Consider the following 14,327-nt stretch of genomic DNA (forward strand, 5'->3'; position numbering starts at 1 on the left):
CTACGACATATGTGGGACTGAAAGATGCTCAACGTAAGACGAGTGTTTAAGTTGGGAAGACGCTGAGTCGTCCTGTCTGGATGAGGAAAGAGCTCAGCTGAAAGACAAGCCTCTTGATTTACCAAAGTAGAGAGAAGAGACTCAGAGTAGAGCCATCAGACGAGTACGGTAGCAGTGATTCTGCCATTCTTAACTTTTTTTTTTGTTTTTAGAAATCATAAAATTGCTTTGGACTACTTAGTGAAAGTGGTATGCCAACTGATAGCTCATGTGAGGCTTCATGAAACAGTGTCCTCATTTTTAGTAGGTGGTGTTCTCTTATTAGAAAAGGAGTGAGGTTTCATTATTGTTCTAATACAAATATTTTAGAGTGGAGAGCGCCATCTAGTGGGCTCCAAAGACGAGGTCCCTGTTTCATGAAGCCCCATTGAGCTCCTCTGGAGATTTCCTCTCAACAAGAAGCTTTTAGTCCAAAAACAACTCCAACTTCCGACATAAAATCAATAAAGATTTTAAAATCAGAGATCAATAAAGTATCTATCTATCTATCTATCTATCTAAAATTGACACTTGGAACAATTCCTGTGCAACAATTAAAGTCTACGGTTACTTTATGTCGTTCTTCTTGCAGCTCCCATCAGGGGTTGCTTATAGCAAGTCTTCCTCCTCAACCAAGAGTGATCTTCCTCTGGTCATCTTCATGTCCTCATAAACCACTTTAATGAACCTCACAGTTGGTCAACCTCTTCGTCTTCCTCTGTCTCTCCAACCCTCCAGGCCGCTCGACTTTATCTCCTAACCTCTCCACAAGATCCTCTACATTAATTCCTCAACCTAAACCTCAGTATATCTCACAAAACCTGTGATGGACCCCAAACATTTGGCCTGTTTTACTTCCCTATATCTTCACCGCGCGCCTCCCACTCATTCACATACATGTGTCCTCCTCTTCACTCTGCATCTCTCCAGCTTTCCCTCAAAAACTCATCTTCATTTTATTTCCAAAAACAAACCAGCATGTCTTTTAAGGATCATGAAGAATGGAGGTTTATGGAGTGAAAATGACCACAAGAAATGTGGCGCTCCTTTATATTGGAGCGCAACAGCTGTAATACCACATGAGCGGCACGGACGAGGAGCCGTGATGAAATGACACGCTGCGATAAACCAGAGCGGCTCCGTCTACAGCAGCAGATGAACCGAAAGAGAAGAGACAGAAGCTGGTGAGCGAAAAACACCAGCGCCACATGGCGCAGGAACAAAGAGGTCCTAAGTACCCCTCAGAAATCTATTACAAGCCTACACTTAGGTGAAAAGCTGGAGCGCACACTCAAACACACACACGCACAGATGGCGGTGTGCGTTTGCATCCTCTTAGTCAGATGGGCTGCGGTGCTCTCCGCTCGCCTAAAGCCTCTGAGTCACGCCGCAGTCGGCACACGTACGCCTGGGAAACAGTCAACTGCGAAGGTAAGAAGGTGAGGATTGGGGAGATCAGCATCTGTTGGAGGGGTTGTTAGAGAGGCCAGTGTAACAGCTTGGGTCTTAACGAAAAAGTTGGGAAGACTAACCGCTCCCATGAGCCTTTAGGGGATATTTCTCAAGCTGTTCTGATGGCCAGCGGCGGACTTAATGGTAAATGCTATTTGTCGCCACGTCGAGCCTTTGGAGAAAGTCTTAGTGGGCTGCTGACTCACTCTCTTGGTTACACAACCTTGGGTCGTCTGAATAGTCCAGTTTAACATGAGGTCACTTTCAGAACTTTGAAATGAAATCCTTTGGGGAAGGAGAGAAATAATCTGCAAGAAACCAAATATTGACTTTAAACTCGCGTCACAACCTGAAAAATGAGGCTAACTAATGACAAGTTGTGTTATTGAATGTGATCCTGGATCTTAGCTTCAGTCAACATCGCTGTTGGTCACTAGCCATGTTTGGATTGACCTCTTGATCTGAATCAAAATACTGACCTCATTCTCCATGTTCCCTATGACATTTCGCTCGGATCAAGAGAGGTGGATTATGTTTGCGTTGACAGCCATGTGCACACGTGTTTTCTGAATTTGATAGTCATGCTAGCAGCCAAGATTCCACCTCGGAATCAGAATACATGCGCTCAGATTGTGGATAAAAACCGCAGCGTTATGCACCCCACTCAAGGTTGGCAAGCACGCTGAGGTGTGTCAGACTGGAGGGCGCACTAGCTAGTGTCAACTGTTTTGCACGAGGACGGTTGTGGATTGGTCTACGGTTGCGTTTTACGTCGAAGGATAACTGCCACATTCTTGTGCTATCGCTTGTCAGATTTGCCAGTCTTAGATCCTGGCCATTGTTTCCATGACGACCATTGGACAGCGTCGTCGTCTCTTTTTTTGGTACTTTTGGATTCTGTTTTGATTTCAAGGTGGGTTACCTTTGGAGTTTTGAAATACCTTTGCAACTGAGTTTGCTTTCTTCATTATTTAGAAGTCACTGACTTTTAATCGTGGCAAAGTGTTCCTGCTTCTGGGTCTTCACCTGCTCCTATCGCCACTCTAGTAGCCTGATGGGGATTAGAAATGGGAGGCTTGCGAGGTATTGAAGACACACATAACATGTTAGCGACCAAGGTGGCAGGCCTTTGCATTTGTTCAAGGGCCACCAATAATGGTTACCGGGCCAAACACGGCCTTAAGGCATTAAATAATGGACTGAAAAACACATTAATAAATAATTTAAATGGACAATTAGCAACACTAACAACACTTCCCAGGACAGAAATGTGCAACTCAGCTTTTGCTCAAGGGCCGTCTACACACTTTCTTCTTTTGATATTCAACCTCTAGCTCTTTGGATGGCAGTGTTCAAAGTTTTTCTATTTTATTTTTTTTACATGCCAGAGCAACTATTTGCTCCAGTAAGTCGAAGTTGGAAGAGACAAGCAACCGTGGAGGTGCAGACATACCTGTGGTGAACTATGTAGGTGATGATGGAGGCAAAGAGGCAGAGCAACATGACCGCCGTGCAGGCATACACGACCGGGTGCAAGAACTCCCCAGGATACGGGGGGAATGGAAGCACCTTCTTCAGATCCTAGGACGAAAACAGTGAGAGACACAAGATCAGAGAGAATGAAGACCGATCAAAAAAATCGCTGCGCAAACTTGCTTGGTGAAATATTTTGCGAGAATCCAAACACAGAGATGATGAGCTTCACATATGCACTGGCATGCTATAGTGTTCAGATGAGCTGCGCAAGCAAAATAGAAACCAGCATCTAAGAGCTGCCCAAATCAGCATAAAAGACTGACAATATTCCGCGGTTGCATTTATATTTTGGGATTTTTCGCTGACGTCCTTAGCCGAAATGACTTTGGGAAACAACTGCCCTGATAGAGAAGAATAAAGTTGCTAAGACATTGTTTCCGGATGCTCATAAAGTCCTATCACCATCACAGCCAATGCGCTTTGTAATTTATTCATCTGGAATCATCATGGCTGTGACTCATGCAGCTCTTCAGGAAGCTGTATGCCTTCATGCTTTGTGGAGACCAAATCCATGCTTTTCATACACACATTTTTGAATAGACCGTTTTTTTGGAGGGCTGGAACCAATCCCAGCTACTATTACTACTACTACTGCTGATAACGTAATACACGTCACATCCGACTTACAACTGATGGATCGGTTCCGACTCCAACTGGTCGTAAATCGGATTGAACGTAAATGCCATTCAAAATAGCCGAGGCTTATAGGTCCTACTGTAGTGGTAGATCACTGTGTGAGAGTGAGATGCTGGGATACTGTGCTGCCGTAACTGTCGTACGCGTTGTCAGACATTGAATTAAAAAAAAAAAAAGCATCAGTTGGCATCAGCTGGCTGCGGTCGTAAGTACAGGTGGACGTAAGTCGAGCAGGTCGTAAGTCAGATGTTACTTGTACGCAAATAAATGCAGCACAAATTTAAGGCATTTAGAATGCCATTAAAAAATGTCAGTTATGTGAATATATATATGTATATATAATATAATATACATATAATATATGTGAGTGGACTTAAGCATGAGGAAAGCACGACCACGGTGTCACAAAATCTCAACCAACTTTCGTGTGTCACTTTCCACGGTCAACGTACATCTCTCGTTCTGATTGGTCGGAGAAGTCGAAGTGTGAGTGTCCCATTTGTTGCCTCCTCAGAGGACCCAATGAAATGTGTGGGAGACAGCAATTGTATTTACTAGTTCATGAGTTTGTACAGCGTGCTGAGTCATCTGAGTTCAAAGATTCACTGAGCTAATTGAATCAGCAACTCGATGAGTCATCACGGACCAACTTCAGAAGTCGAATTTTAATCCTGGGGGACGTTTGTCGTCAAGTCACAGGGCCTCTCTCAGATGTGTGTGGGAGGCAGCCACTACATGAGCTCCCTCCATCACCTGGTGTCTCACAGAGTTCAGACTGTGTAACCCGTCCAATGAACTAGCAACCCATAGCTGCTTTTCAACAAGTCACAGGGATTTAGTCAGACTAAACATGAGCTTGAGATCTGCTTCTTGTCAGGATGCCTTTATTCCAAAAACATGAATCCTGAGTCTGTACTTTGTTCGTCTATTTTGGCATTATCTGTTCTGTGTTTTCTCATGCTTTTATTTTGGTTACTCCCAGTTGTTCCAGCGTTTCCTTTTCCTTCTTTCCCTCCAGCTTTCCGAGTGGCACAGCTGGGGTGCATTTCATGATCAAGCCTTCCACGGATATCAACCCCTCAACGGTAACTTGTGTCGCCAGATGGTTTCTTCGCGTTCCTCACGGTAAACTCTTCCAAGACAAAGAAAACTCTCTTGATGCATTCACTTGAATTTCCGACTTTTCGTTTCTCATTGACATAGTTATATCCTTGTGTGTGTGTGTGTTCCACCACTGAGTGCTTTTCGTTTATTGGGCCTCGTGAGCTTATCTCAGAGTGCTTTCGCGTTCTCCTAGTTATTTAGGCTTGATTGTAATTTGCCTTCTTTCTGTTTCAGGTTCTTCCCCAGCCCTGATGTGTAGTTCCCGGTCCACGTTCTGGTTCCAGCACCTTTTGTTCTCCTTACTTGTTCATCTGTATATTATCTCGTCATTGTTTATTATATCTGATCCGGATGCCCCCTGGACGCCTCCCTGGGGAGGTGTTCCGGGCATGTCCTACCGGGAGGAGACCCCGGGGAAGACCCAGGACTCGCTGGAGAGTCGCCGGTCTGGCCTGGGAACACCTCGGGATCCCCCGGGAAGAGCTGGAGGAGGTTTGCGCGGATCGGGAAGTTTGGGCTTCCTTGCTCCGAATGCTGCCTCCGTGACCCGACTCCGGATAAGCGGCAGAAGAAGAAGGAAGGTGTTTATTAAATTCTTAAATCACTCTCGTCTCCGAGCCTTCTGTCGACCAGTACACTTTGCACTTGGGTCCAACCTTGAGTAGCCATGACAGCATCAAGAAGATGATGCTCCATGGGGGAGGCCTGTGGTGGGAATGAAAACTCTCCATGTATCCTTTGTCCTGCCACTGACTCAATGAGACAACAGATTGTTATTTAATGTACAGCACTGCCTCCGAGAGACTAAACCAAAGTGAAAGCTGATCTCCAACCGTAGAGCACCGAAGGCCGCCGGCAAGTGTAGGAGCAGGTGTAGCGCCGGCGGTGACGTCACGCTTCAATGTTGTCATTGCTAAATAAAGCCAGGTTGATCTCCATAACCCCTGCTGGCTGTGTGTGAGTTTACATCAGTGAGAATAATCCACATCCACGCTGTCTAACTCCATCCTCGTCTCCCTGAGTAGCCAAGTGGGATATTCGCTCATCGTGTTTACCCAAAGGCTGATGAGTCTGTGAGAGGTCACAACCTTCAACGGAGCACTTTTAAGCAAAGCCGTGTGGAGCGGCGGACGGGCTGCACGGAAAGAAGGTTTTTTAGGACAGCACGCTGGGGAAATGTAGAGGAGGAGAGTGTGTGGTGGAGACACTCAACCTGCCGCCCTCATCACCGAGTCTAATGAAGATTTCCTCTGTGCTTAAAGCAGAGAAGAATTCATCAGTATGATAATGTGGAATGTTTTGGCTTCCTTGACAGTTTGAGCAATAACCACTCTGATGTTGCCTTAAGACGTTCAAGCACTCTCTGGTAATGAACAACCTTGCTGAATAATTGTGACTTCAGAAACAGGCTTTGGATTTGCCTTTTTTTTTATTTTGTAGCTTCAATTAACCCAAATGAAGGAATGTGACAAGGTGTTAAAACAAACCTTTTGCGATAAATAACAAGAGATATTTTAATAACAGTAAGGCCCAGTGGAGCTTTCTTTCACTTTGAGTTTCAATATTGAAACACACGCATTGAACCAACAATTTCAACCGATTTGGAGAAGTGTTTGTCTTAAGCTTAAAAGCTTAAAATCTTGTGAAATATGTGGGTAGAAGCCTACATAGGTGGTGGGTCATGGGTCTCCAACCCCTTGGTGTCGCCGCTGGAAACATGGGTTCGACCAGAAAAATGACCTTTGAAATGACAATATAGCAATCCTTGCGTGAGCGCCATCTAGAGAAGTTAAGAATCCAGCAGCAGCAGAGCTTTAGTTGTGGTGCTTTAGTCAGGTGAAGTATATGCTTTCATTGGAACAGTCATTGTGGTACATATGTGTTTTTACTCTGTACTTTATCTCCCGAGGAACCAGCAACGGATTGGATTCAGTGCAGGGTACACCCCAGGAATGTCTCTCACTGTAGAGGGTGTCTCCACCACCCGGGTTTAGGAGAATGGCAGGTGGACGGTTGTCCTTAAAAGAGTCCTCCTCGACCGTCACACTGATATTGCGAGTCATACTTCATTCTATTGACAAAACCAGCGGAAAATCCCCGTAACGCTGCGACAATCTAGCTGGAAAATCTTAGTGTAAGTCCCAATGTAGGTGGCACCTTTGCTGAAAAAATATAAATGTTTTCTACCATGCATTAGATAAGTAGTCACAACGTAATAGGGAATTTGCCATCTCTCAGTCTGATACACACTTTGTCATAGCCCAGAGTGTCACGAAGTTTTCTTGTCCTCTCCATTCAATGTGAGATGCTCGTTGCGTTCTTTACCAAACACGTCTGCGAGAACACAATAGTTGTTTTTCCACTTTCTAGGAGAACAATGTACGTGACAAGTGCAGAGTATGCCCGAGGACTTCTCCCGTTGTTTGTTTACACGCTGCAAAGAGAAGCCGTGCGGCTCGACAGGCCGATACTGTACTGACAGTTTACATCACTGCAGCTTCACGACCGACAGAGTACGCAAGCTATTTAAAGACGTTTTCGCTTGTGACACTTCAGGTCCATGGAAAGACACAGCAACATGTCACTGCAGGAGACAGCTGATCCCATGTCCACCAACCGTTACAAAGCTGCAAAATCAAATGACAAAGAGGCTGTTTCGAGAAATTTCAAAAACACCTGCAGCTGGTTGGAAAGTAAAATATTTAGTTAAATAGTTAATTGAACCTGTGTGACTTGGTACCGTGGGAGGAAATTGGAAGCCCACGAGGGAACACATGCAAACATGCTCCCAGTGAGAGGTAATAAAAAGCCCAGCAGGAAGCTGTCGAAGCTAAAGTGACATTGACCTGTCTTTTTGTAGTTCCAATGGTTCCTGGTTTGGACTCCAAACATTGGAAAACACACTGTCCATCAGGATCTTCTCTGTTTATCTGATTGGTAAGTTGACACAAGGGCTTTACCTGACTTTCTAACTTTAGTCTTGTTCTACACTTTGGTTCCACCTCAGCAAAGCATGTCGGCTGCGTCATGGCAGGGGTTAACTGGATGAAACTGGACATTCTGACCTTTGTATCGAACATTTCTCTCAACAATCTACCAGAAAATAAAGAACATCAATGTCAACTATCAATCGATGTTTTCTGTTCATTACATTCACTTCTGTTGATATGATTTCATCTTCAGCATCAGAAGGTCGAGGAGGCAGTCTAAAGGCACATTTATGCTCAATGCTATATTTGGATCACAATATGGAATATGGACTTCTTCATGCTCTGCGTTCGTATTTTCGAATGTTTCCACAAGGCATAGGGACATGGACCAAACGGAACAGTATCACAGATAACAGCGTTGTTGTTACTACCCGATATGTAGCTCTAAAGAGACACAAAAGACATAACAATGACAGAAATTCTTCGTCCTCCAGTCGTGATATATTTAGCCGTCTCACCGGTAATCGCCTGCTACAACGCTGCCTCCATTTTCCTCTTTTGTGAGGTACATTGTCAATACTTCCGCCATGTTTAGAGTTTGTTATTGTCATGAACTTTTGACTGTGGGCTGCTCCCCCTGGTGGATATACTAGTGAACAGCAATACCAACGTAAAGAACGCATAGATGTGATCAGTGACGGGAACATTGCTTGACAGGATGGGTACATTTCAGTATGTCATGTTATAAATAGAATAATATAACATGACAATTAAATTGAATGAGTGCCACAAACCTGTAGATTCCCACTGACTAGTGAAGGTCAGACATTGCAACAACGATAAAAAAAAGGAATTTGTCGGTCCGTAACAAACACCTCAGCACCTCGCAAAGTCTTGGAAGTTGCATCTCCGTAACAGAAACAAAAGAGCGATCTCAGCAGCAAAGTGTAATGCAACATCGATTGGTTTCTGTTGGTTTAGTCAGTTTCCTCAAAGGTTCTGCTGCATGTGAGTTGAGTAGAGTAGGACGGGACACTGGAGATGCAATTCACTTGTCTATCTGGTGATAGGTTTTCCAATAATGATGGTTGAATGCAGGGCACTGGCTTCCTCTGGGTGTCGGAAGTCACCTGCCAGTGTGTCAGTCACTATAAAACAAAGCAAAGTATAGTCTTGTATTGTTTGCATACTCTTTGAAAAACACTATTTCCTGATGAATTGAAGAAGACCTTTTAGTTTAGAACAAACAAATGAAAGTGCTGTATATGTACACTGGATTCAAAAGCTCTCTTTCTAAACCACCACAGATCCTCTGGTATCTTGTTGGGGTTATTCAGGTGAAAAACTTTTAGAAGTGTCGCGAGCTGATCATCGTCCACGGACGCAAACTCTCTCAACATTTTCTCAGAGACGTACAACACAGCTCATTGGGATGGACACACACAGCGAGGACAATTTTCTGCTCCACTCTCCTGGACACCGAGGTGACAAGACCTGACCCGTCGAATCTATGACAGGACGTCTGAGAGGGACTGACAGCAAGGGACGGGAGCACCTTGTTTGAGAAGTTAAGAGGCTTCTAACAAGAGCGGGCACCGAGTTTGACTGAATAAGAAGCTGAGATCAGTGATTCTCTCTTGTCTAATTGGAATGCTGACTTTTCTGTCTTAACTTTCAGCTCTTGTCTTTGTTGTTTGCCAGCGAAAGCCACATAAGGACATTGTTTTCATCCGCATTTTACCAGCGACCGCAATTGTTATTTTGATGCTGCTGAAAGCTGAGACGGGTCTATTTTCCAGCAGTAGGATACTTTTCTGCTCAGTCAAGCTGGTCTTTTTTCTCTCTTTTTGGCTGAAACTAATGGGCACTGAAGCAACAAGCAGACCCGTCTCCCACAGGTCTCGACAAAAACCTCTGTGAGAAACCAGAATAACCAAAGAACGTTATCAACTAGGAAATGCAAGTCAATCAAAACAGAAAAAAGCCCTTTCTACCGCGTCGGCAACCCAGACGGAAGAGCCAGTACCTCCAGGGGCCTGGACTAAAACTCACTAAAACTGATTCAACAACCATCAAATAATTCTGTATTACATTAAAATGTCAGTCGATCATTCCAGTTTGTTCTGACTTCTTTGAAAGCAGATATTTTATTTTATTTTATTGGAAGAAATTTTATTTTACATTGATAGCAAATTCAGATTTAGATTCACTTTAATAAATAATAAACACATAAATAATCATTCATTTATTCATTTAACAACTTGTTTCAACATTATTAATTAGCATTTTTTTATTCATCTTTTGTTTATTAATTTTATTTTATTTTTTTTTAATCCTGATGATACAGTTAAAGAATAAAAACTTACTATGTGAAGAAAGGGAAACAACAGGGAAAATGATGTAGGTTTTGGTGATTTATTTTCATTTTAATCGATTTGTTTTGACCTAAATTAGTTGTACTAAAATTCTCTTCTGATTTTAAATGATATTAATACAATGAAAGTAGTGAAATCTCAAGATCAAGTCGCTCTCTGTATGACTCAAATGAATGAGAACTTACAATGCGCTCCGCAATTTTTCTCCTCAGAAAGGAGTTACGCGTGTGTCATTGTAACGTTAAGTAACAATAGGCCTCCTGGGTGAAGCCGGCGAAAGAGAGAAGGAAAGTGAAGTCAATGAAACAGCTGGGAGTGAGGAGAGTTGGCACACACTCAGTGTTAAAATCAGAGCAAGCTGTGTCAACTGTGCTTTTATGGTCTGTGAATAACCCGTGTGTCTAATTACACACAGTGCAAGACTCGACGTGCGACTGGAAGCAAATGGATGCAACATCCACCAGCAGCCAATGCACCAAAATAGAGACGACAACATTGCCCTGTAACCTTGTTTGGCTAGAGACGACGCTGAATCCTGAGCAGACAGAGGACGGCGGTTCCCCTCCGCCGGCAGACGCGAAATAAAAAGCAACCTTCCAAAACACCTACCGTCCAAGCCACTTTATTTACATCGAATTACCAAGTTGGTTTTCTGTCCTCCAAGCAGAGTCATGGAAGGACAAAGGAAAATGTGATAATTGCGGCTCCGTGATGAAACACATCGCCCACAGCATCAGCAAGATATCCGGCTGGAGCTTTTTTTAGCCGGTAAGCTGATGAATATACTTTAAGAGCACACTCCGTTGGCACTGAAGCCACGGCGCGACGAGCCCGCACCGACAGGAAACATGTAAAGGTCAAAAAGTTTGTGGGAGAATAAGACGAGTGGCTAAAAACGGCAGCACACTGGGCATATTGTGAGCAGTTAGACGCGATGAGATGTGACAGCGGCTGCGGATTAATGTGTGTGAGGATGGAAGGAAGGAAGCCAACAATCCTCATGGGAGATATAACCAGCACTGGACTTATAAAGGCCATGTGTGGGTGCCGCTTCTGGATTTCTCCTCACAAACATCTGACCAGCTCTACACGGCTTTTTTTTTTCATCTTAATCCACACTCTCTAAAAACCCTCCACTGGGGCTTGGTATACGATTTCTGGGCCGGGTTTATGTCATGCGAACAGTATATATTCAAGATGGTGCTCCTTGGTTTAGACAGAGCCATCTAGTGGCCTCTGAAAATCAGGACACTGTTTCATGAAACCTCATCAACCCAACACTAGCCATGGGGTTTTGAGTGTTGCTTTCATTGACAAACAGGTTTGTTTCAGCTACTCTAGACGCTCCTGCGATTTCAATTTTTGATCGGTTGAAACCAAACAGACCCAGCTCAACCGCCATTTATGCAGTTGTTTTCCAGCTTAGAAACGTTGCAAGAGAGGCAGCCATTTTGTAAACACAAACATTACATCGATGCAAAGCTACTCCATGATGATGTATGTGAGATTTCATTCCAGACAAAAAAGAAAACAAAAAATGAGGCCCCTTTAACTATAGACCTAGGAAGCCAACCTTCTACAGGACAAATTGGTTGCCATTTCTATTTTGTCCAGGCCTATTAAAGAGGCGCCGAAAACAGTTTTTTTTTCTAAAACCAGTAGTGTAGTAGAGTAGAGTACTCACCCAGACACAGTACTTACACCATTACACATAAGGTTGCCGTGACTTTATTTTTCTATTTATATCATTATTTGAACATTACACAGTGTGTTTTTCTTGTATGTGGATGACAAAGTTGTCATAAAGTGACATTCAAAAACTGTGTGCTGCAGTAAAGTGGTTTCGTGGTATTGATTGCTGTTCTATAAGTACTCAAGTCCGGTATTGGGTATTGGTACCAGTATCGGTGCATTCCTCATATATACAATCTTGTGTACTGTAAGAAAAGAAGTAGAGGAAAATGCACATGCCCTGCAAAGACAATACTACATTGGAGATCGTCACATATGATACCATCATTTTCATATCCATCGTCCTCCAGAATCCAGCTTCATTCACGTGGACAAAAGACCCATCTGATACAGAACCAGAGCGGACTCAACCATGTAAATGGTCTCACTATTTTTCCATGTCTGGCCAGTGGAAGCTGACTGATATATGCATCAGTTGTGTTAGTAAACATGTTGTTGTTTATAGAGGTAGCTACTATCTATCCCAACACAAGACGTGGAGAATCTATAAGTTGCCTCTGAGACGCATCAATAAACATCCCGACCGCACACGGTAGATAAGCTGATGCCGTGCTGTAACAGTCAAGCTCCATCTGATGTGACACAAAGTGAGCATGTTTCCAATATTGGCCGCCCCAAGACAACAAGGCAGATTTTGGATTAACTGAGATGCGTTCTGGGCAGAAGTGCTGACAGAGTCTGTGTGGATCTCTTCTGTTGCCTCGGGGTCAAACAGCAGCAGCTTTGTGGAAACTGTCCGCCACAGCTGTTCGGCGACCGGCGTTTTATGGGCCATCATATGAGACTGCATGTACAGCTGTATAAGAAGGGCAACACTGGAATAGAGTGTGCTCGCTCAGCAAAACCTTCACCTGGACAAATAAAGGTTAAAAACATCTTCAAGCAGAAGAAGCAGCGAAGGGAGAGGGAACAGCCGGAGATAGTGTCCTTTTGTTTCATGAACTGGAGGAAAGAAAAATAGCAAGAGGGACGAGGGAGAGCTCTGAGGAGCTTTTTCACTTTCCTTCCCTGCCAGCGAATTGTGTCAATGTGAGTGACCATAATGATGATGTTTCCTTAAAGTGTAAATCACAAAATCTGTTGTGCAAATGGTGAGATGAAAATGTATGAATGTACAGAATAGGTGGACAAAACGGAATGGAAAAAAAATATTACAACAAAATCATAACCAAAAATAATAACTATATTATAACTATATAATAATATTCAAAAAGCATTTTAAAGCATTGTAAGCACTGTAAATCTTTGAGGTAAAATCTAACTCTGAAGAGTAGCTTGGCCTCAAAGCACGTACAGTTTATATGAGCTCTGGCTGCACGGCAGAAAACTAACAGACGTATGCTAATAGCCATGTCTTCCGTGGAACTCAAAATATCAGTGGGAATTCGAGGACAAAAATATAGGTCAATCTAGGAGTTGGGTATTTTGTTTTTCTTAAAAAAAATATGATGAAGAGAACTAGCAAACAAGCCCCAAATTAGGAAGAAGAGCAGGGCGAAGTTGTCTTGTCTGCGCTGAGACGGCACAAACAATTAAAGCAAAGAACAGCAAGTTTGAAAATCCATTTGGGGCCCTGTGTAAATAGTGTATTTGACCAATATTCTGAGAATTTGTCAAACAAAATGAAATACAAAAGCATTGTTCTTTAAGAGCATCGGCTATTGAATACGTGTTGCATGGTGAACACAATAGTTAGTGCGGAGTTTGTACATTTTCACCTGGCTCACTTGTGTATCCTCAGGAGCCTCCAACACCCATCCACACCTGCGCCCATGTTAACCTTCTTGTTCTTGCCCCATCTGTTTGTTGCCTAGTGATTCGGGTTTAGACTAGGCTAGTTAACCAAACAACATGTGAGAGACTGGCGACACGGTGAAAACAACCCTCTGCTAGGAGACGCTCACGAGCAGAAACACTGAACAGAACCAGACTCACTCAAGTGAGAAGTCTTCCCGTAACATGCTGCAGATATTTGTTTCAATCAAAGTGTCATTTTCTCACCAGAGCATCTCATCCTGAAAACACTTCAGATATTGCTGGAAACGCATGAGTGTGTCATAAGACCTCGACACTCATTGGTGTGTAAGTTTTGTACGGGAGTCATGAGCGACACAAGCCGACTGTAAAGTTGCAATTCCCCCGTTGACCCGGCTGTCAGAGTGACTGATCGGCCGCTGGTGTAGCTCGCGGCGCGATCCCAATGACTCCTCCGTGTTGTACTCTTTGTTGCCGAGCCATTAGCAGAGTGTCAACTTTGGGACAGGAGCAGCCGCTTCAAACACCACTCCTCCAGGCCAGTCCTTATCGTTCCTGCTACTGTGTTACATCGCGGCTACACAGTCACTTTATTACTCTGTCTGTGTGGCGGGACAGCGTCCCCGGCTCTTCGCCGCAGCGATTCATTACAAGCAGCATTACAGCACAGCATACTGTCTCCTGGATTAGCATGTTTCTGTTGTGCAGATGATCCTCTGTTTGTGTTGCAGTCACAATTTTAATCCAC

The 14,327-nt window shown here is 43.7% G+C and overlaps 1 protein-coding gene across 7 annotated transcripts in view; it reads right to left on the reverse strand.

The window, feature by feature from the left end:
• The window catches only part of LOC128765279 (adhesion G protein-coupled receptor A1), a 205,080-nt gene that overhangs the window by 33,536 nt on the left and 157,217 nt on the right, over positions 1 to 14,327 (reverse strand). For all 7 annotated transcript variants that reach the window (XM_053875890.1, XM_053875889.1, XM_053875891.1 and 4 more), the window contains one exon: positions 2,945 to 3,072. In XM_053875890.1, the coding sequence (XP_053731865.1) occupies positions 2,945 to 3,072 (128 nt within the window). The remainder of the gene's footprint in view (positions 1 to 2,944; positions 3,073 to 14,327) is intronic.

This window comes from Synchiropus splendidus, chromosome 9 (genome assembly GCF_027744825.2).
Source record: "Synchiropus splendidus isolate RoL2022-P1 chromosome 9, RoL_Sspl_1.0, whole genome shotgun sequence".
NCBI classification, from domain to species: Eukaryota; Metazoa; Chordata; class Actinopteri; order Syngnathiformes; family Callionymidae; genus Synchiropus; species Synchiropus splendidus.